At 39.9% G+C, this 25,973-nt stretch overlaps 1 protein-coding gene across 2 annotated transcripts in view; it reads right to left on the reverse strand.

The window, feature by feature from the left end:
* Positions 1–15,551, reverse strand: part of C2AH2orf73 (chromosome 2A C2orf73 homolog) — a 39,186-nt gene extending 23,635 nt beyond the window's left edge. The window contains exons 1-4 of one of the 2 annotated variants that reach the window (XM_063789116.1): positions 15,529–15,551; positions 15,294–15,437; positions 6,957–7,107; positions 2,092–2,299 (exon numbers count right to left, since the gene is read on the reverse strand). In XM_063789116.1, coding sequence (XP_063645186.1) covers positions 2,092–2,299; positions 6,957–7,000 — 252 coding nt within the window. In that variant the 5' untranslated portion in view covers positions 7,001–7,107; positions 15,294–15,437; positions 15,529–15,551. Of the gene's footprint in view, positions 1–2,091; positions 2,300–6,117; positions 6,236–6,956; positions 7,108–15,293; positions 15,438–15,528 lie in introns of those variants that run through there. The other variant, XM_001153066.5, reaches the window with a different exon arrangement.
* Between the last annotated feature and the right edge of the window lie 10,422 nt (positions 15,552–25,973).

Here is a 25,973-nt window from a genome sequence, read left to right on the forward strand (position 1 = left end):
GCACAGTGGTCTGAGACCATTTAGATGGTACACATTTCCTTTTCCAAATATGCTGGAAAAAACCTACATGAAAAATTATTACCTTTGCTGTGACATATTTTGAATCCCATCTGTTGAACACTTGCCTGGCTCAGCACTGCACTAGGTTTTCTCTCATAGAATCCTGCTCTCAGCTGCAAATGAGTCCCCATCACTGTGCAGAGAGCAGTAGACTAGGATTCTGCTGCTACTAAGACCTAATGTTTAGTGAGTGCTTCCTTTGTGCATTATGAATGCTCTTCTGCCAGGTTCCTACATGCTCACTCCCTCACTCTCCCTCAGGTCTTCACTCAAATGTCACTCAGTGAAGCCTTCTCTGACCATCAATTTAAAATTGCAGCTCTGCCTGCAGCATTCCTTACCCTGCCTTGCATGCTGCCCTTACTACCACGTAACATTCCAATACAGCTTACTTGTTTGATCTATTCCCTCACTAAAATGTAAGCTATGTAAGGACAGGATTTTTTCCCACCATTTACTTTATTCACTGCTGTATCTCTGGTGTCTAGAACAGTAACTGACAAAAATATTTTAATTCTCATAAAAACCCTATGAGAGGGACAATTACTATCCTTACATAAATAAGGAAATTGAAGCTTAGCGTGACTTGCCCAAAGTCACATGGCAAGTGTGTAGCAGCAACAAAGTGGAATGAACTAGTGACATGCTGCAGCAACATGGACAAATCCCAGATGCTTTATTCTGAAAGACTGGTTCAATAAGCTACATACTGGGTAATTCCATTAACATGACTTTCTGGAAAGGGCAAAATTATGGAAAACAGATCAGTAGCTGTTGGAGTAGAGGAAGGGAATGACCACAAAAGGGCATAGGGGAACTTTTGAGGGTGATAGAAATGATTCATAGCTTGATTGTGATGGAGTAACATGACTACACCTTTGCCAAAATTCAGAGAATTATACACTACAAGGGTAACTAATTTACTGTGTAAGGGTAGGTAGAATAATGCTCCCTCTCTCTGTCCCTAAAGATGTTCATGATTTAAGCCCCAAATCTGTGAATGTTACCTTGCATAGCAAAGGGACTTTGCAGATGTGATTAAGGACCGTGAGATGGGGAGATTATCCTGAATTATCTGGGTGGGTGCAATCTAATCCCAAGGGTCCTTATAAGAGAGAGTCAGGAGAGTGGGTCAGAGAAAGATTTGAAGATGCTGTGTTGCTGGCTTCAAAGAAAAAGGCGCCATAAACCGAGGAACATGGGCAGTCTCTAGAAGCTGGGAAAGGCAAGGAAACCCATCCACCCTTAGAGCCTACAGAAAGAACTAGGCCTGGCAACAGCCAGTGAGACGGATTTTGGACTTCTAAGCTAGATAATAAATATGTGCTGCTTTAAACCAGCTTTCAAGTTTGTGAAAATTTGTAACATCAGCAATAGGAAACTAATACAATAAATTGTACCGCAACAAACCTGATTTTATAAAAAAGATAATGGAATATTTTTAGCATGGGATAGTCAATGAAGTGTGGTTTGGCTAAACCAACAGCCCTGGGACAGAAATATGACTGTGACATTTGCTTATTACTTAATCTCAGATATGTTAATTAACCTCAAAGGAATATGTGTTATTTGTAAACTATTTCCAATAAGACTTCATAGAAATTGTTGTAGAGATTAAAGAATATAATTTATATAAAACACTTAGCTCATTCCTAGAACTTCATATGCTTTCAATAAATGATTATTATTTTACAGGAGGTATGTGAATTACTGAGTATCATGGGACATTTTTATATTAGAATATATATCGTAAATACATGAAATTTCTTTAGTAACCCCAAAGCACTACTTTGTGGCAATAATCTGACCCAATCTAGGGAAACAATTACTTAGATTCCCTCCCTGTATCTGTATTGTTTATATGTAAAAGTCAGCTGCCAAAATAGTTTCAGGTTACTGCTTTTAACTATTGGATTATGATAAGTACTACTCTGAGATGTGTCTCATCCTTTATAGTCTGTGACCAAATTATTCTGCAAAACAGTGTCTGAATCTAAATCTCTATTTGTATACAATGAACATCTGTCCAACCTGTATTTCTGGCCCTTTTTTGGGATCTATGTAGGGAACTGGTTCATTGTATGTTCTTGCATTTGTGTTAATGAATTTAGCATAATATATACGTCCTCTTCCAACATGTGGTTTTGAATGATGTATGCTTTTTCCAGGTTTTTCTTCGTGTTTAATTTCTTCATTTTCAGTTACATATGTTATAGCAGCATCCTCTATTTTATGCTGTCTGAAAAACATAAATAGTAAACCATTTACCCCAGTAACCATTAAAATATTGAGTCAAAATTACGTAAAATAAGATTTAAATATATTACAAACATCAGTCAAGACAATTTAGGCTGTATTAATAGTTATAAGGGTTTGTGCTATTAAAATTTAGGAGGCCATTTTCTAATTCTAGATCATATAAGCGATAAAGGGCTTTGTGTTAATAATGATTACTCATCATAATATACCAGTGCAGAGCACCAACTCTTATTTGCTTGGAGTAAAGAAAGAGTAGTGATTGGATTATGCTTCCATATCATGTTTGCAGTACTCACGTGTGTGGATAAGTTACACGCTATAGTTAACTCATCTTCTTTAAAAGTTTTATTACCAAGAGAATGGCTTTATTCTCCCATTTACCTAGTAAACAGCTATCTGGATAAGGATAAACCAATTAATTTTAAAAGTTTGTCTGGCAAACTTAAAGCTACCAAAGGAGCACCATTATTTATCTTTTCAAGAAAAGAACACTATGTGGCAGTCAAAATAAATCTCTTCATTTTTTACCTCTAGTAAGTACTCTGTTACAAATATGAAAATTACTAAAATAAAATATTTTAAAAATGTATAGGAAGAAACGGCTTATCAGATTTTTCTCCTTTCCAATAAGGAGAAATTGAAATTATAAAAGGCAGTATTTTTAAAATTCACATACTTGAAAAATAAAGAATGAAATATATGAATTTGAATACTTTTTACATAGAAGCTTTTAAAATCAAAGCCATGATCCCACAGCAGGTGAGTGAATGAAACTCCAAATTCACAGAGAAAGCAAGTAGCACCATTTAATCTTATACACAGCCCTTAAAGTATAACACCTGCCTTCCTTCAAACGAATGCCAGGTCCAGCTCTTCTACCACATCATTTTTCTTTTTTTCCTTTTTGAGACGGAGTCGTACTCTGTCCCAGGCAGGAGTGCAGTGGTGCTATCTCCGCTCACTGCAACCTCTGCCTCCCAGGTTCAAGTGATTCTCCTGCCTCAGCCTCCTGAGTAGCTGGGGTTACAGGCACGCACCACCACGCCCGGCTAATTTTTGTATTTTTTTTAGTAGAGACAGGGTTTTGTCATGTTGGCCAGGGTGGTCTTTAACTCCTGACCTCAGGTGATCTGCCAGCCTCGGCCTCCCAAAGTAGTGGGATTACAGGCGTGAACCACTGTGCCTCGCCCACATCATTTTTCAATTAAAACCCTCAAGTAGTTTTCCATTCATTTACAATAAAATACTGCCTCCTAATTGTAGCTCTGAGGTCCTGTGTGACTTGCCCCAGTGAATCTCTTCGACTTCACTCAAGACCCTCCAACCAGACTGCCTTCTGTCAGTTCCAGGGACACATCAATCTCTTTTCCCTCACGGCACCTGCACATGCTGTTCCCTCTGCCTGGACAGCTCTTCCCCAGCTCCCAGCACAGCTGGCTCAGGATATTTAGGTCTCAGCTTAAAACCATCTCCTCAGCAGCTTTTCCTAGATTTCTTTCCTCTACCACATGTATTCTCTATTTTAGTACTTTGTCCATTTCTTTTATTAACACCACAATTTTTTATGTACCTAGTTTTTTGTTTACTTGTTTTTAGTAAGCACTACAAATATCCTTTACTAGTCAATGAGTTCCATGAAGGTGTACATTGTTGAATTCACCATGTGCCCAACATCAGGAAAAGTGTCCTGTTCATCCAAGGTAAATGGACTGCCATTATAACATTTACATATTTCTGGTGAATCTGCTGGAGTTGTTTACTCCGGCTTTGTTTGAATACCCTCAACCACCCCTTCAGTACACATAAAAACAACATTCAGAATCCTTGGATTCTAGTTCCCTGCTTCCCAAAAATTACTTTCTGCAAAGGATTTGGAAAAACTGATTACTGGTAAAGTGTAAAAAACTTCTAAACCTTTTTCTATTACCTTTCCAGAGATACAATTATTTATTTAAAGGTAGAGTCTTTGGGGTCAATTAATTTATTATTGTAGGCGTCTGGCATCAGTTTTTTCCACCTGTTTCTCATAGTTATCACCCAACAATATACACTTGTAGTGATCAAGTCCTTGAAGAAAAGGACTGGGGCTATTTGCTTATATAGTTAAATTCATTTGATTAAGCACTTGTGGTATGAATGCCTATGGGTTGATAAATAAGTGTGAAATATATGACTCCAGCAATCTCTTGCCAGAAGAAAAGCACAGATAAAAACACTGATGGGCTCTGAAGTGAGTCAGACAGGGACTGGAATCCCAGTTCTGCCATATCTGAGCCTTTGTCTCATTTGCATGATAGGAACAATACCTATTGTAAGAGAGATGAGAATAACATTGAATAATTCATTGTTTCAACAGATATTTATTGAGTTGCGTGCCAGGTGCTGTTGGAGGCACTGATGATAAAGCAGTGACAAAACGAAAATTCCTGCCCTCATAGAGCTTACAATCTAATGGGGAAAGGCGGATGAAAAAGTAAATTATATAGTCTGTTAAGTGCTAAGGACAATAATAAAATAGAGAATGGGAAAAGGGAGTATATGTATGTAGGAGGTAGGTTTGCATTTTCAGGTAGGGTGGAGGCTGCATTGTGAAGGTGGCAATTGAAAAAAGAGGGGAGGAGAGAGCTAAGTGCATATTTGTGGGAAAAGCATTCTAGCAGAGTGAACTGTAACTGCCAAAGCTTCCCAGCAGAAGTGTAACCATCCTTAGCGCACTGCTTCTAAAAGTATGGGCACTGGAGTAGCAGCACTGGCATCAATTGCGACCTTGTTAGAAATACAAATGTATGGGGCCCATTTCCTTTATGTACCTAGTTTTTTGTTTACTTGTTTTTAGAAAGCACTGCAAACTCAGAATCTCTGGGGCTGGTTCCCAGGAACGTGTTTTAACCAGCTGTTTCGCTGATTCTTATGCACGTTCAAGTGTGAGAACCATTGTTCCAGGGACAAAAATACAGGTTTTGGAAGAGGGTATCCCTGGCTCCACATCATTCCTAACTAGCTGTATGTACTACCTTGATTAATAGTCTCAATTTAAGGTACATCAGAATCACCTGGATGCCTTGGTTGAAGCCAGATTATTGAGCCCCAGCCATAGAGTTTCTGATTCTGTGTGTCTCGGGGGTGGGAAGTCCCCAAAATTTGCATTCCTAACAACCAGGTGCTGCTGAAGCTGGTCTTTATCACTGCAGATGATAGTAGAAAGGCCTGTTTGCTGTGGCAGAGTCCTGTCAGAGGGAGGCAAGAAACGGGAAGGGGCGTGTTGTGTAGACTCCATAGGCCATTGGAGGTGCCTTGGCTTTTACTCTACGATGTCGGATGGAGAACGGCGATCTAACCTGGGCTGTAAACGGATAGCTCTGACTGCTGTGTCGAGGAGGCTGCAGAGGGGTAAGGGAAAAGCAAAGCCACCAACTGGAGGGCTGTTGCAGCATCCCGGCAAGAGAAGCTGGTACTTGGGACTGGGTGTGCACAGTACTGAAAGTGATGAGCAGTGGTAGATTCTGGATAATTTTAAAGGTAAAGACTACAGAATCTGCTAATAATTGTGAGAAGGAGTGGATGACTTCAAGAATTTTAGATCCGGTAATGCAAGTCAAGTCCCTGACACACAGTATGTGCTCAGTAAACGGTGCGTTTTAAAAATTATTGTTGTAAGCGCTCAGCCAACTGGAAATTAGACAAGCAGTGGGGCTGTCTGAGTTTGGCCTGGACTGTCCATGCTGGACCTCGGCCTCCCCCTGAAGGAGGAAAATAGTTTTTGGAAAGGGAAATAAGACACCAAACCCCAGCACTTACTGACGCTTATCTTCCTTTTCCTCCATGGGCCTCTACGGCACCAGGCAGCGAGGAGCCTCCTGGGAAGAACAGGGATGCAGCCCTGCCAGGAAAAGGGTGCGCAAAGCGCGGCGACTGTGACTCGCGCGTTGCTAAGCGACGGGCGCTCGGCCTCGGAAAGGGGCGTGGGGGGGGGGGGCGTGGGGTGGAAAAAAAACAAAAAACAAAACAAAACAAAAAAAAAAAACCTCCTGGAGTGCGCAGGCGCGGTAAGCCGGGTTGGTGCTGGACTGTGGCTCACCGTGCGCGACTGCGCGCGAGGAGGGCGGGGGTGCCTGGCCGGGTCTCTAGGCGTGTGGGATCGACGCCCTGCGTTTGAACTTGCCCTTCCCACTGTAGGGCCAGGAGGGGTGTTTATCAGGACTGATTTGGTCCTTGAGGATAGGGGAAGGGCTGTTTCCGGAGCTGCGGGGCAGCGCTGCTCCCGTCTCCGCCGCGCCCGCCCTCCGGAGCCCGGCAGCTCGTCGCCAAGGCCCTGCCACGGTCGCCCAAGCTGGCTGCAAAAGTGCGGGCCGGCGGGAAGGATACTTGTTTTCCCTTGTATTGTTAAATACTGTGTGAGTCGTGGTTCGTTGCTCCTGAGCTGCCTAGCCTTTACTCCAGAAAGCTTGGTTGTCAATGTTTTCCACCATTTCTGACAAAACCTTCCCCGGCTGGGCTGCCAGGATTAAAATAGAGCAAGGGAACACTCGTCTCCTGCAAATGAGGCTCCCTGCCGTGTGTCATCTGTTGCAGCCTGAGCGGGGTTCAGAATAGGGTAGCTTAGGCAGCGGGTTGGGGCTTGTATGTGTAGCACTTACCCAAAAAGAGCAAGCTCCTGGGAAAAGCCGTTGCTGACTTGCATCCACCTTCTGGCCCTGGAATTTCTTACTTCATTTCACCATTGCCTCCCAATTTCCACTACCAGAGCCAAAAGTCTTTGGCATCTGTCATAGTAACTCATGCATTTCCCTGGATAACGGAAAAAGAAAAGTCCAGAGTTGAATTCTGCCTTATATCAGGCTATGCATACGTATATGTTTGGAATCCAGAGTCAGTGTTCGTGTGTGTGTTTACATTCACCTTGGAGAGTGATGGGAGAGCAGAGGCTGGTCCTAGGACTCATTTTATGTATGTGACCTGAAATCCTATCAGGAAGAAGAATATATGTGTAGATTTGACACCTAGTGAGCTAAATACCTGAGTGTGGACTTTGTTGTTAAAGACTGGAGTGTGTGTGAATGTGTCATTGTGTGTGTGTGTGTTTGGTGAGCAAGGAGTGGATGAGTAAATAAATATGGGGCAAGTGGGTTGAAAACCAGAAAGCAGGGGGAACTAATAGCAATTGAGCTTCCACTGGGGGACCAGGCATTTGTTAGGCATTGTATTAAACACCACCTGCTTATCTGGTCTTATCCTAACCATCACACTGTGATTAGGAGCTTAGGGTCTGGGAGCAGTCAGTGTTTGAAACCTGGCTTTACCACTTAACTAGCTAGTTCCCTTGGGCAAATGACCTAACCTCTCTGAGCCTCAATTTTTTTCATCCACAAAATGGGGAAAATACCTAGGGTTGTTGTGAGGTGTAGATGATTTAATACAGGCAGAGTACTGAGAGCAGAGCCCGATGCTTAGTAAGTGCTTTGCCATTATTTTTATTGATCAACTTGATCTGCTTATGCTGCCACATGTCCTTGAGGGTTAGTCAACTCCCTTATCATTCCCCTTAATTTCTGCTTCAACCTTCACCAATCTCTTCAAGTCCTAAAACCACTTACCCTCAGGAACAATCTCAGGGCTTAAAGAAATGAGGGCATTTTCTCAACTTGATCCTTTCAGACTGACAAGTTGACCTGCATCCATACAGGATTAGAGTCATTTGCCTCTCTTTTGAGCAGTATGGTATTAGTTTTAAATATATTTATGTCAATCTCTGTTAAGTAGCTTGCATATGTCTAGGACTTATTAAAAGCTATGAGAAACATTTAAAAAAGAAATTGTGGGCCAGGTGCGGTGGCTCACTCCTGTAATCCCAGCACTTTGGGAGGCCAAGGTGGGCAGATCGCGAGGTCAGGAGATCGAGACCATCCTGGCTAACACAGTGAAACCCCGTCTCTACTAAAAATACAAAAATTAGCCGGGCATGGTGGCACGCGCCTGTAGTCCTAGCTACTGGGGAGGCTGAGGCAGGAGAATCACTTGAACCCAGGAGGCAGAGGTTGCAGCGAGCCAAGATTGCACCATTGCACTCCAGCCTGGGCGACAGAGCAAGACTCAGTCTCAAAAAAAAAAAAAGAAAAGAATTTGTGCCAACCACAGGGAAGTCACAATCTAGTTAGAGACATAAGACATACAGTAAAAAAAAAAAAAAAACTGTGACCAAAACATCAATGATACATGAACGCATTATATAACTGATAGACAAAGTATTACATTGCAGTACTGATAGTATAATAATGTGCTAATTATTTATTCCTGGTGCATTCTCTGCAGGGTGCCGCATAAAAGTATGAATTTTATAATAACTTTTGATGTTTTTTATACAGAAAAAACACTGGGCTGCCATTAGTGGTTTTTACTACTAACTAAGCATTGACCTAGGAGAGACACTTAAACCTCTCTGCGCTATAGATTTTCACTTGTAAAAAGATAACTTCATATTGTCTTCATGATCTCTTCCAAATGTAAAATACAGTGATTCTACTGGAAAATTTGTCTGAAAAATCAATGAACACACTAGCTTAAATAATACATGTAATTTTCTAATTTGTGATAGATATTTGGATTCTTGTCAATGAAGAATAATTCAAAGTAGGTACTAATATTATGCAAGTTAAAAATACCGATGCTCTTTGAGCAAGAACACCATATGTGAGGGAACACAATAAGATGGAAATTGCACATCCAAAATGTTATAGATGTAGAAAATTTTCAACATTTTTTTGGAACCATAGGAAAATTCCAGAAGTAAAGAATGGCACAGTTGTATAACCTGATAGGAAAGCTGAGGCTCAGGGAGATCCAGCTTCCTCTCAGTTCTTTTTTCAATGTTGTGCGTGTGATACAGGTGAGGATCTCAAAAATATGGCATAAACAAAAGCTAGTCCTAGTTCTATTTTTAAAAGATAATTTATTTGCCTCATATACATGTGTTGTGAGGATTAAATGAGAAAATACGTTCAGAGAGCTTATCCTGGCACATAGCACTCACTAAGAGTTAGCTGTTAGTCTTCCTATTTTTATAACTAGTAGGGTAGAAGATTCATTAAGTGCATGCATTATGTTGTCTTTGTTTCATTATCTTATACTATAAAAATTTTATCAAACCAGAATAGACATGAATTTGAGGATAATGGAAATGAAAAATGGTAGTGTTAGGTCTGCCCATCTTTGAAGATGGATAGGTTCAAATAAATCACAGAAATGCAAGGGACCCTGTGTTTTCCTCTGGTCGAGGTTCAAAGCTAATTGATTTGTAGCATGCTTTTAAGAGAGACATATTACTAAACAAATAAGTATAAATTGTTACATTTCCTAAAGGGTAAAAATCTCTAGTAGAAATCATATAGATCACTTCTGATATAAATAATCCTGGGTATGCCGGGCACGGTGGTCCACACTGTAATCCCAGCACTTTTGGAGGCCGAGGCAGGCAGATCACCTGAGGTTGGGAGTTCAATACCAGCCTGACCAACATGGTGAAACCCCGTCGGTACTAAAAATACAAAAAATTAGCTGGGCATGGTGGTGGGTCTCTGTAATCCCAGCTACTCTGGAGGCTGAGACAGGAGAATTGTTTGAACCCGGGAGGCAGAGGTTGTGGTGAGCTGAGATTGTGCCACTGCACTCCAGCCTGGGGAACAAGAGTGAAACTCCATCTCAAAAACAAACAAACAAACAAAAAATACAAAACAAATTCTGGATATATGCATGGGTATGTTTATATTCATATAGATGTATAAATTAAAATCTTAATTACATGAGATCTCCTGAAAGAATTAAAACAGCCTGAGTTACTACAAAATGATCAGAAATCACTAGTTTGCAAGTTTACCTGATTGAATGAAGAAATTTGTATTTTATGAATTTGGAGGACTTATATTTTATTAATTTGCCCACCTCTATGATTTCATGACATAAGGTTTATTTTTAAATAATCCCAAATATGGTTGCCTATATAAATGTTGCATGACCAAACAAAGGATGAATGAAAAAGCCTGTCTTAGGTGGAGAAAATAGTGAAGGGGCATTTCCATAATGTAGTGGTATTTTAAATAGAGTGGTCATGGGGTGAAGATGGGTTGAATGAATGGCTATGGATATTTAGCTTCTTGAAGAAGGAACATTGCAAAATGAAACATGGTTGGGGTGATATCATTCTCAAAAGGTTAGGAATCACTAGTAGTGTTAGTGTATTTTCATACTGCTATAAAGAACTACTTGAGACTGGATAATTTATAAAGAAGAGATTTAATTGACTCACAGTTCCACATGGCTGAGGAGGCCTCAAAAAAGTTACAATCATGGTAGAAGGTGGAGGGGAAGCAAGGCATGTCTTACATGGTGGTGAGAGTGAGAGCAAGGGGGGATGTGCCACACTTTTAAACCATAAGATCTCATGAGAACTCACTATCATGAGAACATCATGAAGGAAACTGCCCCCATGATCCAGTCACCTCCCACCAGGTCCCTTCTCTGACAACATGGAGGTTACAATTCCAGATGATATTTGGGTGGGGACACAGAGCCAAATCATATCATTCCACCCCTGGCCCCTCCCAAATCTCATGTGCTTCTCACATTTCAAAACCAATCATGCCTTCTCAACAGTTTCTCAAAGTCTTAACTTATTCCAGCATTAACTCAAAGTCCAAGTCCAAAGTCTCATCTGAGACAAGGCCCTTCTGCCTATGAGCCTGTAAAATCAAAAGCAAATTAAGTACTTCCGAAATACATTGGGGGTACGGGTATTGCATAAATGCTCCCGTTGCAAAAGGGAGAAATTGACCAGAACAAAGGGGCTGCAGGTCCCATGCACATCCAAAACCCAACAGGGCACTCATTAAATCTTAATGGTCCAAAATAATCTCCTTTGACACCCTGTCTCACATCCAGGACAAGCTGATGTAAGAGCTGGGCTCCCAAGGCCTTGGGCAGCTCTGTCTCTGTGGCTCTGCAGGGTCCAACCCCTGCGGCTGCTTTTTTGGGCTGGCGTTGAGTGCCTGTGGCTTTTGCACGTGCACAGTACAGACCTTCAGTGGATCTACCATTCTGGGTCTGGAGGATGGTGGCCCACTTCTCACAGCTCCACTAGGCAGTGCTCCAGTGGGGGACTTTTTATGGGGGCTCCAACCGCACATTTCTACTCTGCATTGCCGTAGGAGAGGTTCTCCATGAGTTCTCCACCCCTGCAGCAGGCTTTTGCCTGGACATTCAGGCATTTCCAAATATACTCTGAAATCTAGGCAGAGGCTCTCAAAGCTCAACTCTTGTCTTCTGTGCACCTACAGGCCCAACACCACATAGAAGGTGCCAAGGCTTGGGGCTTGTGCCCTCCAAAGCAATGACCTGAGCTGTACATTGGCCCCTTTTAGCCACGGCTGTAGCTGGAGCAGCTGGGTTGCAGGGTGCTCTGTTCCAAGGCTGCACAGAGCTGGGCTCTGGGCCTGGCCCATAAAACCATTTTTCCCTCTTAAGCCTCTGGACCTGTAATGGGAGGAGCTGCCATGAAGATCTCTGAAATGCTCTGGAGACATTTTCCCCATTGTCTTAACATATGGCTCTTCATTACTTATGCAAATTTCTGCAGCTGGCTTGGACTTGAATTTCTCCCCCAGAAAATGGGTTTTTGTTTTCTACCACATGGTCAGGCTACAAATTTTCCAAACTTTTATGCCCTGCTTCCTTTTTAAACATTAAGTTCCAATTTCAGACCATGTCCTTGTGAACTCATATGACTATACACTTCAGAAAAAGCCAGGTCACATCTTGAATGCTTTACTACTTAGAAATCTCTTTCCAGATACCATAAATAATCTCAAGTTCAAAGTTCCACAGATCTCTAGGGCACGGGCAAAATGCAGCCAGTCTCTTTGCTAAAGCACAGCAAGAGTGACCTTTGCTCCAGTTCCCAGTAAGTTTTTCCCTCATCTCCCTCCGAGACCACCTCAGCCTGAACATTGTTGTACATTTTACTCTCAGCATTTTGATGAAAACCATTCAACAAGTCTCTAGGAAGTTGCAAACTTTCCCACATTTTTCTGTGTTGTTCTGAGCCCTCCAAAATGTTACAACCTGTGACCTTTACCCAGTTCCAAAGTTGCTTCCACGTTTTCAGGTATCCTTACAACAGTGCCCCACTTCTCTTGGTACCAATTTTCTGTATTAGTTTGTTTTCACACTGCTATAAAGAACTGCCTGAGACTGGGTAATTTATAAAGAAAAGGGATTTAATTTGACTCACAGTTCAGCATGGCTGGGGAGGCCTCAGGAAACTTACAATCATGGTGGAAAGCAAAGGGGAAGCAAGGCATGTCTTACATGGCATCAGGAGAAGGCAGAGGGGAAGTGCCACACTTTAAAACCATCGGATCTCATGAGAACTCACTCAATACCATGAGAACATCATTTGGGAAACCACCCCCATGATCCAGTCACCTCCCACCAGGACCCTCCCCCGACACATAGGGATTTCAATTCAAGATGTGATTTTGGTGAGGACACAGAGCCAAACCATATCATTAGCCTAAGCTCTTTAGTTTTGAAGGTTTTCTATGTCTTCTAGCTTCTCTTAAAAGCGACTTTCCTCATTCTATTTGAAGAAGTCCAGAGATGTGATCATCTTCCTTGTAGGTCATCGCTATATCTTATTAGCTAACATATAGCCAAGCCAGTATTTATCTTCTGTTTTTGAGTACCTTCTGTATTGTGGCATATTCTCATTGGAACATGAAATTTTAGTTTATTCTTTGAAATTCCTGGCACCTAGAAAATTATCTTACAAATGGGTCAGGCATGGTGGCTCACACCTGTAATCCCAGCACTTTGGGAGGCTGAGGTGGGTGAATCATGAGGTCAGGTGTTCAAGACCAGCCTGGCCAACATGGTGAAACCCCATCTCTACTAAAAATGCAAAAAATTAGCTGGGCATAGTGCCGGGTGCCTGTAATCCTAGCTACTTGCAAGGCTGGGGCAGGAGAAACGCTTGAACCTGGGAGGTGGAGGTTGCAGTGAGCTGACATTACACCGCTGCACTCCAGCCAGGGTCACATAGTGAGACTCCGTCTCAAAAAAAATTATCTTCCAAATAATAGGTCCTGTGAATAAGACAGACACAGAAAATCCTTTATATCCCACAAAATATATACTACTTTTAATTTCTAAGTGCTTTTTTGTGGAAATAGATAATATCTGTTCAATATACTTAGAGAATCTCATTTTTTAAATGGCAATTAGAACTTCCTTTTAAGCTAAAAGAAAACTTAAGTTCTTAAACTTTGCCCAAAAAATCTATTTTTGATCCCTTTGATTAACACAAATTGCCATTCTCTGTACTTTTCTGGGGAGGATAGCTAATATTTATTGAACTTTGGGGTTAAACCTGAGTTTAAATCCTAGCTCTGTAACTTTAGGCAAGTTACTTAAATTATTTGAGCTTTAGATATTCAATATTTCTCTTGTTAATCTTTAAAATATAGAAAAGAAGACCCTAACAGAGTAAGGATAAAAGAAGTTATCTTGTAGGGTTATTATATTAAATAAGATAATATACTTAAGGCCCATTGTACAAAATAGGTACCCAATAATTATTATTTCTCCCCACCCTTGCCCCTTGTCTAAGGGCAGCTAGAAAGCAATACAGCCAGATTTGTTTTTAGACAAGTGTCTCTCTATATTTATACCTCATTACCTCTATATCTAGTTTTTCTACCTCTTGCTGTAAATGATAACAATAAAAATTTGCTGGGCGCAGTGGCTCACACCTGTAATCCCAGCACTTTGGGAGGCTGAGGCAGGTGGATCACAAGGTCAGGAGTTTGAGACCAGCCTGGCCAATATGGTGAAACCCCGCCTCTACTAAAAATACAAAAATTAGCCGGGCGTGGTGGCAGGTGCCTGTAGTCCTAGCCACTCGGGAGGCTGAGGCAGGAGAATTGCTTGAACCCGGGAGACAGAGGTTGCAGTTGGCTGAGATCGCGCCACTGCACTCCAGCCTGGGCGACACAGTGAGACTCCGTCTCAAAAAAAAAAAAAAAAAAAAAACCCATAAAATCCTAAATAGAGTCTTTCTACAGTAGACTAGAAAAGGTTAGGAACACTATGGTATGAAATTGGGAAAAATAAGTAGAAAAAGTGAAGTCAGCCATGTTATAGGAGTCCATGGATGGTAGGTGGAAGGCTTTGAGATAGGAAGGCTGTAATAGGGGAGGAGAATATGATATATGCATTCAGTGATGGGGTTGTTGGGAAGAGTGAGTGTGCTCCATCTGCTTGTAAAATGTCATACACAATGCATTCTGACACACATGCAGCAGCTTAGGTTGCATGGTTTGTAAAACAGAAACAATAACAAGCCAAGAATAAGTGCATAATCACAAATCACCATGAATCTGACTTATGACTTTATATGGTGCCACAATTTTGAGACTATGCCACCGAACCGGTAAACAATGGTAGTGATGTTGATGTGGATGGGTGGACCTTATGATAAATTTAAAAATTCTTTCCTTCTGTAGAAAAAGTGAAGTTAGGAGGTAAGATGCCATTTAAAGGACAATGAGGGTTTTGACCTAAAAGAATATGCCTAAAAAGAAATCACAGTTGAGGTTTTAAGTAGAAAAGTGCATACTATATATTACATGTATTGAGACATCACTTTGTACCCCATGAATATGGACAATTATTATTTGTCAATTATAACTTTTAAAAAGAAAAGTACAACGCTAATAAGTGTTAGTTTAGTTTACCTCAAGTATCTCCTAGACCTATGTCTTTCTTTTCAAAATGGTGTGGCAAATAAAGATTTTGCAAGTCATTTCTTTTAAACTATTATTCTAACCTACACTTTTCCCCTCATTTAATTATAATGGCATTATGTGCTTTAAGTTGTAGTTAATTACTGCAGCATTTATAAGCTTTTCAAGAGTTTGGAAACTTACCCATATTTTTTATCCTCTTATAGTAAGTCTGGGAGCAAACTATTTAGCTGATTTGAGCTTCTCTTTTTCTTGCTTTCTCTGCCAACCTCTACACTTTAATAATGAGTTGTAAGATTCAGGAAAAGAAATCTTAGAAACCCTTTTCTGTTTATAAAAGAAATAACCATTAGAAAGAAATGCAGCATTTCCACAATTTTTTGCCATGTAGAGAATAGATATGGAAAGCATCACAGACCTTGTTTCACCTACGTCATGGCTAGTCAACCTTATGGGGACTACAGGGAAGCCTGGGGGGCTATTGTTGCCTCAGGTGTAAGCCTTGCAAGCCATTGTTGTCTAAGCCACCACAGTGAACAAGGGCAAGAGATTCTCCTGTTGGAAATCCAGATTTGGGGCTGGCTTTTTTGTTTATCATCCCTGGGACAGTCAGCAAATCTGACCTCTCTGAGCCTCTGTCTTTATCTGTAGACTGGGATGCTACCATTTACCCTACCTACCTAGCAAGCTTGAAGGAGCAGTTACGTACGAAAGAACTTGCTTAACAAGTGGGAGACATCATCATTATGAAATCCAATAGCTGGCTACGCTAATGTCTTAACCCCACCCTCTTGGGATTAGTTTCACAGAAGGAGACAACTTCTGGTGTGTAAACTGTGGTTTCCATCAGCATGCACTGTGGTAACAGCCTCCCTGCAAAACTGTTGCTTGCCCTTGCTTTTTTGTTTATATTTTAGATTCTGTTTGTTTGCTGAGCCTGCTATTAATCCTTATTTTAAACCAGATTTCATTTCTGTAAGAATATTAGGCTGAGAAGCCCACTCATGAGATCAGCTATTCCAAACTCATATCTGTCTCTGTAGACATGAGCCCAAATAATGTAGAAGATAGGACCAAATAACTAATTTGAGACTTGTGCTTCAACTTGATTGTGGTTTGATTAATTTGGATGAGAGCAGAAAAACTCTCTAGTGTAAAATATAGTGATTCTAAGTATGTTATTTTCCTAATGAATGCTTGAAGTTACTTAAGTAGTAGAAACTTAATTTATTTAAATTTATCTTAGGCGTATTTCATGGGGTTATATTCCAAGCTTATTATCTTCTATCACTTTATATTCTTATATAGTAACGTGAGGCTTATGTTACTTCTTCTGGCTACTACTCTTTAAACTTTTTATTTTTACCTTCTCTATGAACATTTTTAAACTTAGATTCTGAGTCTTTTTTTCTGAACTGAATATAGATAGACCTGAATTTTACTTCCTATTCTGAATATTCTCTTTGCTTCTCATTCAGTATTTGAAGGACTATATAGCATAATAGTTACAAGCTGGGCTCTGGAGTTGGAGCCGCTTCTTCGCTGCATGACCTTGAGCAAGTTGTATCTTTCTGATATTTCCTTATCTATAAAATAATAATTATAGCACCTGCCTTCCTCACAGAGTTTTCGTGAGGGTAAAAATAAGGTGGTCCATAGTATACTGCCTGGCACATAGCAAGTGCTCATTGACTTCTTATCCATCAGTATTTTCATCAGAATATAAGTGTTTTAAAAGTTGAGATTGTCTTTACTCCTCTCTCTTGTGCCTAGCCCCACGCATAGTACCTGGTACCTGGCAGATTCTCAGTAGATATTTCCTGAATGAATGGCAAAAGCATCTCGTTAAGTTTTATACAGAACCCTCTCTTCCTCTCCAGCCCACTGGTATCCCCCTGCTTCTGGAATTGTTCACTGGAAGTTATGAGTGTCAGAGACTGGACTTACCTAGGGTATCCTGAGACTTTGGTGATAGGCAAAAAAGATTTCATCTTTTTGATGAGACTTCATGTTCTTTTCTTGGGTGGTTGTTTAGCTCTTTTCTGGCTTTGGATTTCACACACTCAAAAAAATATGAATATCTTAACACTGGTTCCATTGGTTTCACACCTCCACAATTTGGATTCCTTGTTCCAAACTGTACTTTGGTTTTCTACAAACAATCCTCATTTCTGCTTTACTCTGTTTGTTGATCTAATTAACTTTGCTGGAATATATTCTGTCCTATTTGTGGGGAATGGAGTTATTTTTGCCTTAGTTCATGGATTAGAAGGAAACTGTCACTTCATTTCTGGCATCCTTCTCTTTACCCACTTTCATTCCGCTGGAGAACAAACTTACTAATCAGATAGTTAGAAGAAGATTTTGATTGGGACCACGTTCGTTGTATTAAAGGCTGTGCTCAGGGATGGTATACAACCTTGCCCTTTCTCACTTCCTGTGTCCAGGGTTTGGATGAAGCAGGCAGGGCCTGCCTTAGCTGGCCTCCTCATCTCAACTCTCTCTGTCCTGCCTGCACCTTGGAGCTGATGGACCAGTCATCCATAATCACGCAACTGTTTGGAGAGAGGGTATAGACTTCAGGGCAGAGAGTATGAGAAATAAGAGAGTTCACTTTGGCCTCCTATCCTAAATCAATTTCTGTAATCTAGTTTTTACTCAAGTTTTTATTATTGCAATGGGTCTTTGTCTAGCTAATGAAATCAGTGTTTTGTTGACTATTTTGTCATCATTTCTTGTCTATATGCTCCTTCAGCAGAGAATCCCAGAAGTAAGATCCTAATACTAATCTCCATCCAGACCAACGTCTTTCACAAAACCTTTTCAGACAGCCATCATAAGGGTCTTTTTCTAAAACAACACCTCTTACAGTATTATGAGGTACATCCTGTTTTAATCACCCCCTATTCACCCTACTGATGATGGAGAGATTCCTGCCCTAGCATTAGGGGAATGGTTAAACTCATGACATCTGACACTGAACAGATGTGATTGGCAGCAGTTTATTAGTCACGCATACTAACAGCCAAGGGGAAGAGGACGCCATGCCATGCAGGGCCACGTGGGGATTGCACTAGAAAAGAGAATGAGGAACCAGAGGCTGTGGGAAGCAGGCTGTGTGGTATCAAGGAAATGGGATGACCCGCACTTTCCGCCCAAGGATGTGATTGGCTTCTTTAAATAATTCTGCAGGCTGGTAAGAACTAAATTTAGTGATAAGCAGGGAGGGTTGTTTGGGTAGGGAACCTTTTTCATGGGAACAGAGTTGGGGGCAAGGGAACTTCAGGAAAACCATTTGAGGCCCTCCCAATCACGCCAGATGTCAAGGCAACACACAATATTGACCCTTAATTTTAGGGTTAACACCACGCAGATTATAGTACCATGGCCTCATTTGTTTATTACCTTAGAATTTTACTCTAGATGTGTGTTTGTGACTATCTTGTGTCTCAGTCAAATTGTGGTCTACTTAAGGACAGCTAGCATTTAAGTCTTCCGCTTAAAAAACAATGCACGTTATGGTTTGGAAAAACATGATTATCATGAAAATGATCTATTTTGTAATATCTCAGAGTGATACTTTGAAATGTAACCGAATGAAGAGAGCTTTAACATACCCAAGTTTTGTCCTTGCATATGGTTAATTTTTTTAATGTAGTGATACTTTTAGTACTAAAGGATGTGCAGAGTAGAAATTAAACTTGTATTAGTAGTCTGAACTCATGGCTGGCAGTGATACTTGCTTATACACGTACTGCTGAATTAAACCTCTGTGATGTGCCATGGATTGACAGCTCTGAACATTTACAGTTACCAGGGTTTGCTGACATTTGAAAATAGCTCATTTTTTCCCCCACTCTGTTTTCAAACAATGGGTGAAACAATGAATGGAACATTGGCATTCTTTTTAAAATCAGAGTTAAGCTACAGCCTAAATACCAGAATGCTGATGTCTCAAATGTATTATGCAGACTGCATATTGTAGGCACTAATGGGACCCATTAAGATAATTCTTACTCTTGCTAAATTCAAGCAAATTGGTATGGGAGAGGGATGGTAAGGAGGTCAGAGGCAAATTGGAAGAATTTATAGTGTGTCCTCCCAATTTCTTAATAATCTAATATTAAATCCTTTCTTCATCTCAACCATTAATTTTATTTTCTACTTTATTAAAATATTTGTTAAATTATATGCAACCACAAACCCAAAGATCTTTCTTTTTTAAAATTATGATATACAATTAGATGAATGAGTGAAAGTTTCAACATTTTAACTTATTTTTATATTTTCAGAGTATAAATCCATGATGTCTCTGAGATAGAATATCTTTTCTTGCATTTTTTACAAATAATCCTAACTAGATCCATCACAGTGCAAAAGAAATATTGTTGTAAAGAAACTACTGATTTTATTCTAATGTGAAAACTCAAAGCTGATTTACTTAAATGAAAATGAGGTTTCTGGCTGGGTGTGGTGGCTCATGCCTTGGTAGGCTGAGGCAGGAGGATGGCTTGAAGCCAGGAGTTTGAGATTAGCCTGGACAACATGCCTCTTCTCTACCAAAAAAAGAAAAAAGAACTTAAAAAAAATGAAGTTTCCATTGCAAGACTCTTGGTTGGCATAAAAATATCCAGAGATAAACACTATAAGGATTAAGTGCTAATTCAGTTTCTACACTATTAAAGTTTAATTCTAAAATTTTCTGGTAAAATCACGACTTATTTCAAATTAGAAATTAGAAATATAATGCATAATTTTAAATAAGCTTTTTCATATTATAAAAGGAATGCATAAATACAGATAGATTTAAAGCAAAATTCTACCAGTTGGAGACAATCACCATCCAATTTCAATGGATTTGCTTCCATTTCCCACCATCAGTCTATAGCTGTGCTTTCTTATATTGTAGTCACTAGCCACATGCAACTATTTATGTTTAAATTAATTAAAATTAAATACAACGAAAAATTTCGGTCACATTTCAAGGGCTTAATAGCCACCTGTGGCTAGTGGCAATGGTATTAGCCCAAATATAAAACATTTTTTATTATTACAGAAAGCTCTATTGGTAGAGCTATTTAGAGGTATACTTATACCTAGACTATATCCATATGAAACATAATTCTCTGTACATATATGGAATTCTTTCTATATATTCTATATCCTATGTAAAATACATTTTTATGCGTATATGTAACACTACATGTACACACAAAACTATATGCAAAAAGCTGCAGAGAGTAAAACTATATACAGTTTCCATGAAGACTCACATATACACACTTTTGTTTTCTGCTTTTTCTCAAAATACTCAGGCTTTATAATACCAGATTTTGGTTTGCCAAAAATGTCTTCATTCTTTTTTTCTCTCTCATTTTAAAAAGACAGTTCTGGTTGATAGTTACTCTATATTAAGACCTTGAAGATATTATTCCACTTTTTTCTGGCTTCCATTGTTGCTGTTGAACAGTCAGCTATAAAACCAATTGCTGTTTGGTGATCTATCTTTTCTCTCTGGCTGCTTTTAAATATTTCATCTTTGTTATTTAAACTCTACAATTTTATTATAACATGTTCATGAATTTTAAAAGTGTTGTCTTGGAATATGTTGTGCTCTCTGTGTAGACTCTAGTTTTTTGGGTCAGTTTTGCAGAATTTTCTGTCATCACCATGATTACTTATCCTCTTTCTTCCCTTTAATTCTTAGAATTTGATAAGACATTTTAAAGACTTTTCCTTCTATCTTCTGTGTCTCTACTTTCTTTCAATGTTTCAGTGTTTATATAGTATTTTGGCAATTTTCATAAATTTGTTTTCAGCTCACTAATATTCTCTTTGGCTGTATCTAATCTACTGTTTAACATGATGTCTAAGTTTATAACTTTAGCATTTATGTTTTTTGAAACATTTAAAATTTTTTATTTGGTTCTTTTTCAAATCTGCCTGACCACTTCAAAAAAAAATCAAACATTATCGAGGTAGAATTCACATACAATAAAATGTACCTATTTTAAGATTATAAGTTAATGAATTTTGACAAATATATATGTGTATCCACACAAACTCACACACCTACCTGTGTAAACTTCACCTAAATCCAGATATAGAACATAGCTTTTTTAAAAGTCATTGCTCTAAGGCTTACAATGTGGAAATTTAACTTATAGTCTACCTTCAAATTATACTACTTTATGTATAGTGCAAGACCCTTACCACAGAATACTTACATTTCTCCCTCGTATCATTTGCAGTATTATTGTCATACATACTGCTTTTGTATGTATTGTAAGCCCATCAATAAATGGCTGTTATTTTTGTTGTGAGTAGTCTACTGTCTTAAATTTTCTTTAATGAGAAGAAAATGCCTTCTTAATTTATTCCCATATGTACCCTTTCTAGTACTCTTTATTTCTTTATGTAAATCTGAGTTTCCATCTGGTGTCATTTCCCCTCAATTGAAAGAACTTCATATAACATTTCTTGTGCAGCTCTGCTGACAATTTTTTCCAAATTTGGTTTATCTGATAAAGTTTAAATTTTGTCTTCATTTTCATGTCTCAATGGATATAGAATTCTACATTGCCAGTTTTCAGTTTTTTCATTCAGAAATTTAATGCTAGATACTTTTAATATTCTTTAGAATCCAGATTTTTAAAAAATCTTTCTGTAAAGAATGTTGTGCTTTGTTTTGGCCAGCAGTTACCGATTAATCAGTTTGATACCTTAAAGTGCTATTTTTCATCTTTCCTAGGGTGGATCTAGAATGGTCACTGAGCACTATCTACTTCTGGCTTGAACTTCTCTTAGCTCCATGTTAGCTGTGAGATTTTCTTCTTTTTACAGTTCTCCAGGCATTCTTTGCACAACTTTGTGGAATTTCAGTCTACATACGCATGGCTAATACGCAGGAAAGACTCAAGAGAACCCCTGTGCATATTTCTGAAGCTTTTTTTTTTCTGTGTAGCTTCTTTCCTTCCGGCATTCTAACCGGCAATTTTCAGCTGCCATTGTCTCTTTAAACACCATTTTCTGTCTCTTCAGCAACATCTCCAGGCACTGTTTGGATTCTCCTTTCTTGCTCCTGCAGTTTGGAGGCACTGTTTTAATTCTCCTTTCCTGCTCCTGCCATTTGGAAATTGCCTGTATCCAGAAAACTAGGGCAATTGTAGGGCTCTTTATTTTGTTTCCCTTTTCTCAAGGACCACAGTCTTGCGCTAGCTGTTGTCCTGTGTCCAAAAACAATTGTTCCATGTATTTTGTTCAACATTCTAGTTATTTACCATAGAAGATTAAGTCCAGGGTTTGTCGCTATATTATGGATGATAGTCATTTTTGTCACTTTCAAATCTGTTTATTGTAATCAGCATATGCTTGGATTATGTGAGGAATTATTATAGGATAACTTTAACCATTGCTAATTTATCATGAATATGGGGTCTGACTTCTGTCATCTTAGCTTAAGCTCTTGGAGGAATATTTCTTTTATCTAATTCAACAAATACTAATGATCATTCCCTATGCTCATGCACTGTTACCAGTGTTACAGATGTTGCAAGGTGCACTCTTATAAAAATTTCTGCCGCAGTGTAGCTTACGTTGGAATGAAAGACAAAGAAGTAAAACATATTCATCAGATGGTGATATGTACCATGGAGAAACTAAAGGAGAAAAGTAGATAGGGAGTTGGGGGAGTATATGTTTGACAATTTAAATAGGGTGACCAGGGCAGGACTTGCTGATAAAGTGACATTCACCCAAAGACCAGAAGGAAGTGGAGGAGTGATATCTGTGGATATCTGGGAGAAGAGCATGTAAGTGAGAGAAAAAAATAAGTGGAAAGGCCTAAGAGCAGAGCTTGCTTGAGATGGTCAAGGAAGGACAAGGAGTTCCATGTGGCTGGAGCAGAGTCAGCAAGAGAGAGAGTAGAAGGAGATGGGGCCATAGACATAAGGGGAGGCCAGATTGTGCATGGCCTGGTAGGCCATTGTAATGATTTTGGCTTTTACTGAGAGTAAAATAGATGGCGTTGAGAAGGTTTTGAGCTGGGGTGTGGCATGATCTGGTTTCTGTTTTAACAGCATCACATGTGTGCTGTGTTGAATAGACGGAAGAAGGGCAGAGGCAGAGGCAAGGGGTTTAGTTAGAAGGCTGTGACAGTAATGATGGTGATGGGGTCAGTGCTGCCACCTTAGAGGTAATCAGAAATGGTTAGAGTCAGCATAACTTTGTATTATAAAAATATTAACATAAAAGAATAGGGAATAGTCTAATGAATCCCCATGTACCCACTTTAGAACATGAGTTGTCAACTCATGTTCAATCTTGTTTCATCTATACCTCCATCTATCTTTCCTCCCGTTCACCTCCCAACTCTTCCCCCCTACCCCACTGGATTACTTTTAAGCAAATCCTGGACGTTTGAAGATAGAGACAACAGGGGCATGAATGCAAGAGAAAGGTAAAGATACCTTCAAAATTTTTGCCTTGAACATCTCAAAAGTTGGGGTGTTTACAATAAACTGAAGTGGAGAAGTCTGTGGGAGGGGCCATCAGCTGAGGGTGGAAGATTGTGGGAGGGTCCGTCAGCTGAGGTGGGAAGATTGTGGGAGGGGCCGTCAGCTGAGGTGGGGGGTAGCAGGAGGGACCATTAGCTGAGGTGGGAAGATTGTAGGAGGGGCCATCAGCTGAGGTGGGGTGTCTGCAGGACGGGCCGTGACTCAGCGAGGTCTGTGGGAGGGGCCATTAGCTCAGGAGGGAAGTGCGGCACAGTTTAGAACATTGAAATTTGAGGTGCCTATTAGATGTTCAATTGGAAATGTTGAGTACGGTGTTGGTTAAATGAATCTGGAGTCGAGAGAATAAGCTTAAGTGGTAGAAGTAAAGTTTAGGGTTGTCAACATGCACGTGGTATTTAAAGTTACGAGGTGGATAATATTGCCAAAGGCATGAGTATAGGTGAAGGAGAGAGCATGTCTGGAGCCTCAGCTCTGTGGCTCTCCAACATTACGAAGTTAGAGATGAGGAGAAATCACCAGAAAAGACTAAAAAGATGCGAATACTGAGGAAAGCGGAACCCCAAGAAAGTGTGATGTCCAAGAAGGCAAGTGAAAAAAGTTCTGATAGGTTTAAGTAAGAGGAGGACAGACAACTGGTCAGTGGAGTTAGCAGCCGTGAAATGAAATTATTAGGGAAGAGGAAGCTGATAGACTGGTGGGTGTGGGAGAGCAAAAGCATGATGGGAAACAGGTTCAAGGAGAATGGAGGAGTTAGAGCACAGCAAGTGTAGACAGCTTTTTTGAGGATTTCATCTGTAAAAGAAGAAATATGTCGCTGTAGCCAGATGGGCCAAGACACGGAGAAATAATAGCATGTTTGAGGGGAGAGAGGCATTCAGTAGGAAACAAAAACTGATGATGGAGGAGTGATGGGGAGACTGCTGGAGCAGAGTCCTTGAGGTTATGGGATCCAGGCATTGCCTTAATTAGGATCATAAATAATTCATCTATGGTAATAAGATGGTAGAGGAAGAACTGAGGTACAGATGGAGGTAGGTGGGTAGATGCAATGCTCGGTGCTCATGGAAGTTCTTTCGGATGGAAGTAGAAAGTAAGGTCACGTCGAGTCAAGGAGAGGGTATGGAGATTTGAGGAGTGAGGAGCAAGCATGAAATGGCAGTCTAAAAGGGCAGGGAGTGAATGGATTAGAGAAAGTTACTGGGCAGAAGTTAGGTTCCTCTTGAGGTGGAATGCCTAGAGCATTTTTGTTTATACTGTATAATTTAATACTGTACTGTTTACTTTATGGCCATATACTTTATTTTTCTTTTGTTTTGTTTCTTGAGATGAAGTCTTGTTCTGTCGCCCAGCCTGGAGTGCAGTGGCACGATCTCAGCTCACTGCAATCTCCACCTCCCAGGTTCAAGCCATTCTCCTGACTTGGCCTCCTGGGTAGCTGGGACTAAAGGCTCCCACCTCCATGCCCAGCTAATTTTTATATTTTTAGTAGAGACGGGGTTTCACCACATTGGCCAGGCTGGTCTTGAACTCCTGACCTCAGGTGAGCCATGCGTCTCAGCCTCCCAAAGTGTTGGGATTCAGGCATAAGCCACTGTGCCCAGCCTTGCGGCCATATACTTTAACTCAAGAAAATTTCTCTTCTGTCATAGCTGGTTTTTCCTTCTGTTTCAGTTATCCTGACTTTTTCCCCAGGAACGTCTATCATTGATTTATTGGTGCTTTAGATATGTACTCTGTCTTCCAAATTATCTTCTCTCACACTTTTATTTCTTGTTCCTTCATCTACTCTCCTGATGAGCTTTTAAAATTTATTCTCGACACCATTGTTTTCTAAGCCTGCCTGATTGTCAAAGTCATTTGGGGCTTTTTAAAAAAAAAAAAAAAAAAAAACATTTAGATTTAGAGACAAAAATCGTGGAGGATCCTTATTCATTAGGTCTAGGGTGGGGTTTGGTAAGAAGTATATTTAAAATGCTCCCCAGATAATTCTGAAACCAGCTGGGTTTGGCAGCCACAGCTCTATATACACTAATTCAATTTATCAGTTGCTAATTCCAGAATGGGTTGTAATTCTGTTCTCTTTAGTATTTTCCACAGTTTGTCTTTAAGTGTGTGTGTGTGTTGCCTGTTCTTCAGACTATGATCTTTACATCTCAGCTAATATTCCTTCATCTTTATATTTTATTTTAACCTGCACGTTTTCTTCCTAAAGGCTGCCTTCTCTTGTTTCACAGAGATCAACTTTTATTGTATGCATTTCAGGATATACAATGGACATCAGCAGGTGTTTCCTGAAATATTTTTTGTGTAGTAATTTTTAGAGGTATGTACTTCCTCTGATTTTAAA

Source organism: Pan troglodytes, chromosome 12, assembly GCF_028858775.2.
Source record: "Pan troglodytes isolate AG18354 chromosome 12, NHGRI_mPanTro3-v2.0_pri, whole genome shotgun sequence".
In the NCBI taxonomy this organism is placed as follows: domain Eukaryota; kingdom Metazoa; phylum Chordata; class Mammalia; order Primates; family Hominidae; genus Pan; species Pan troglodytes.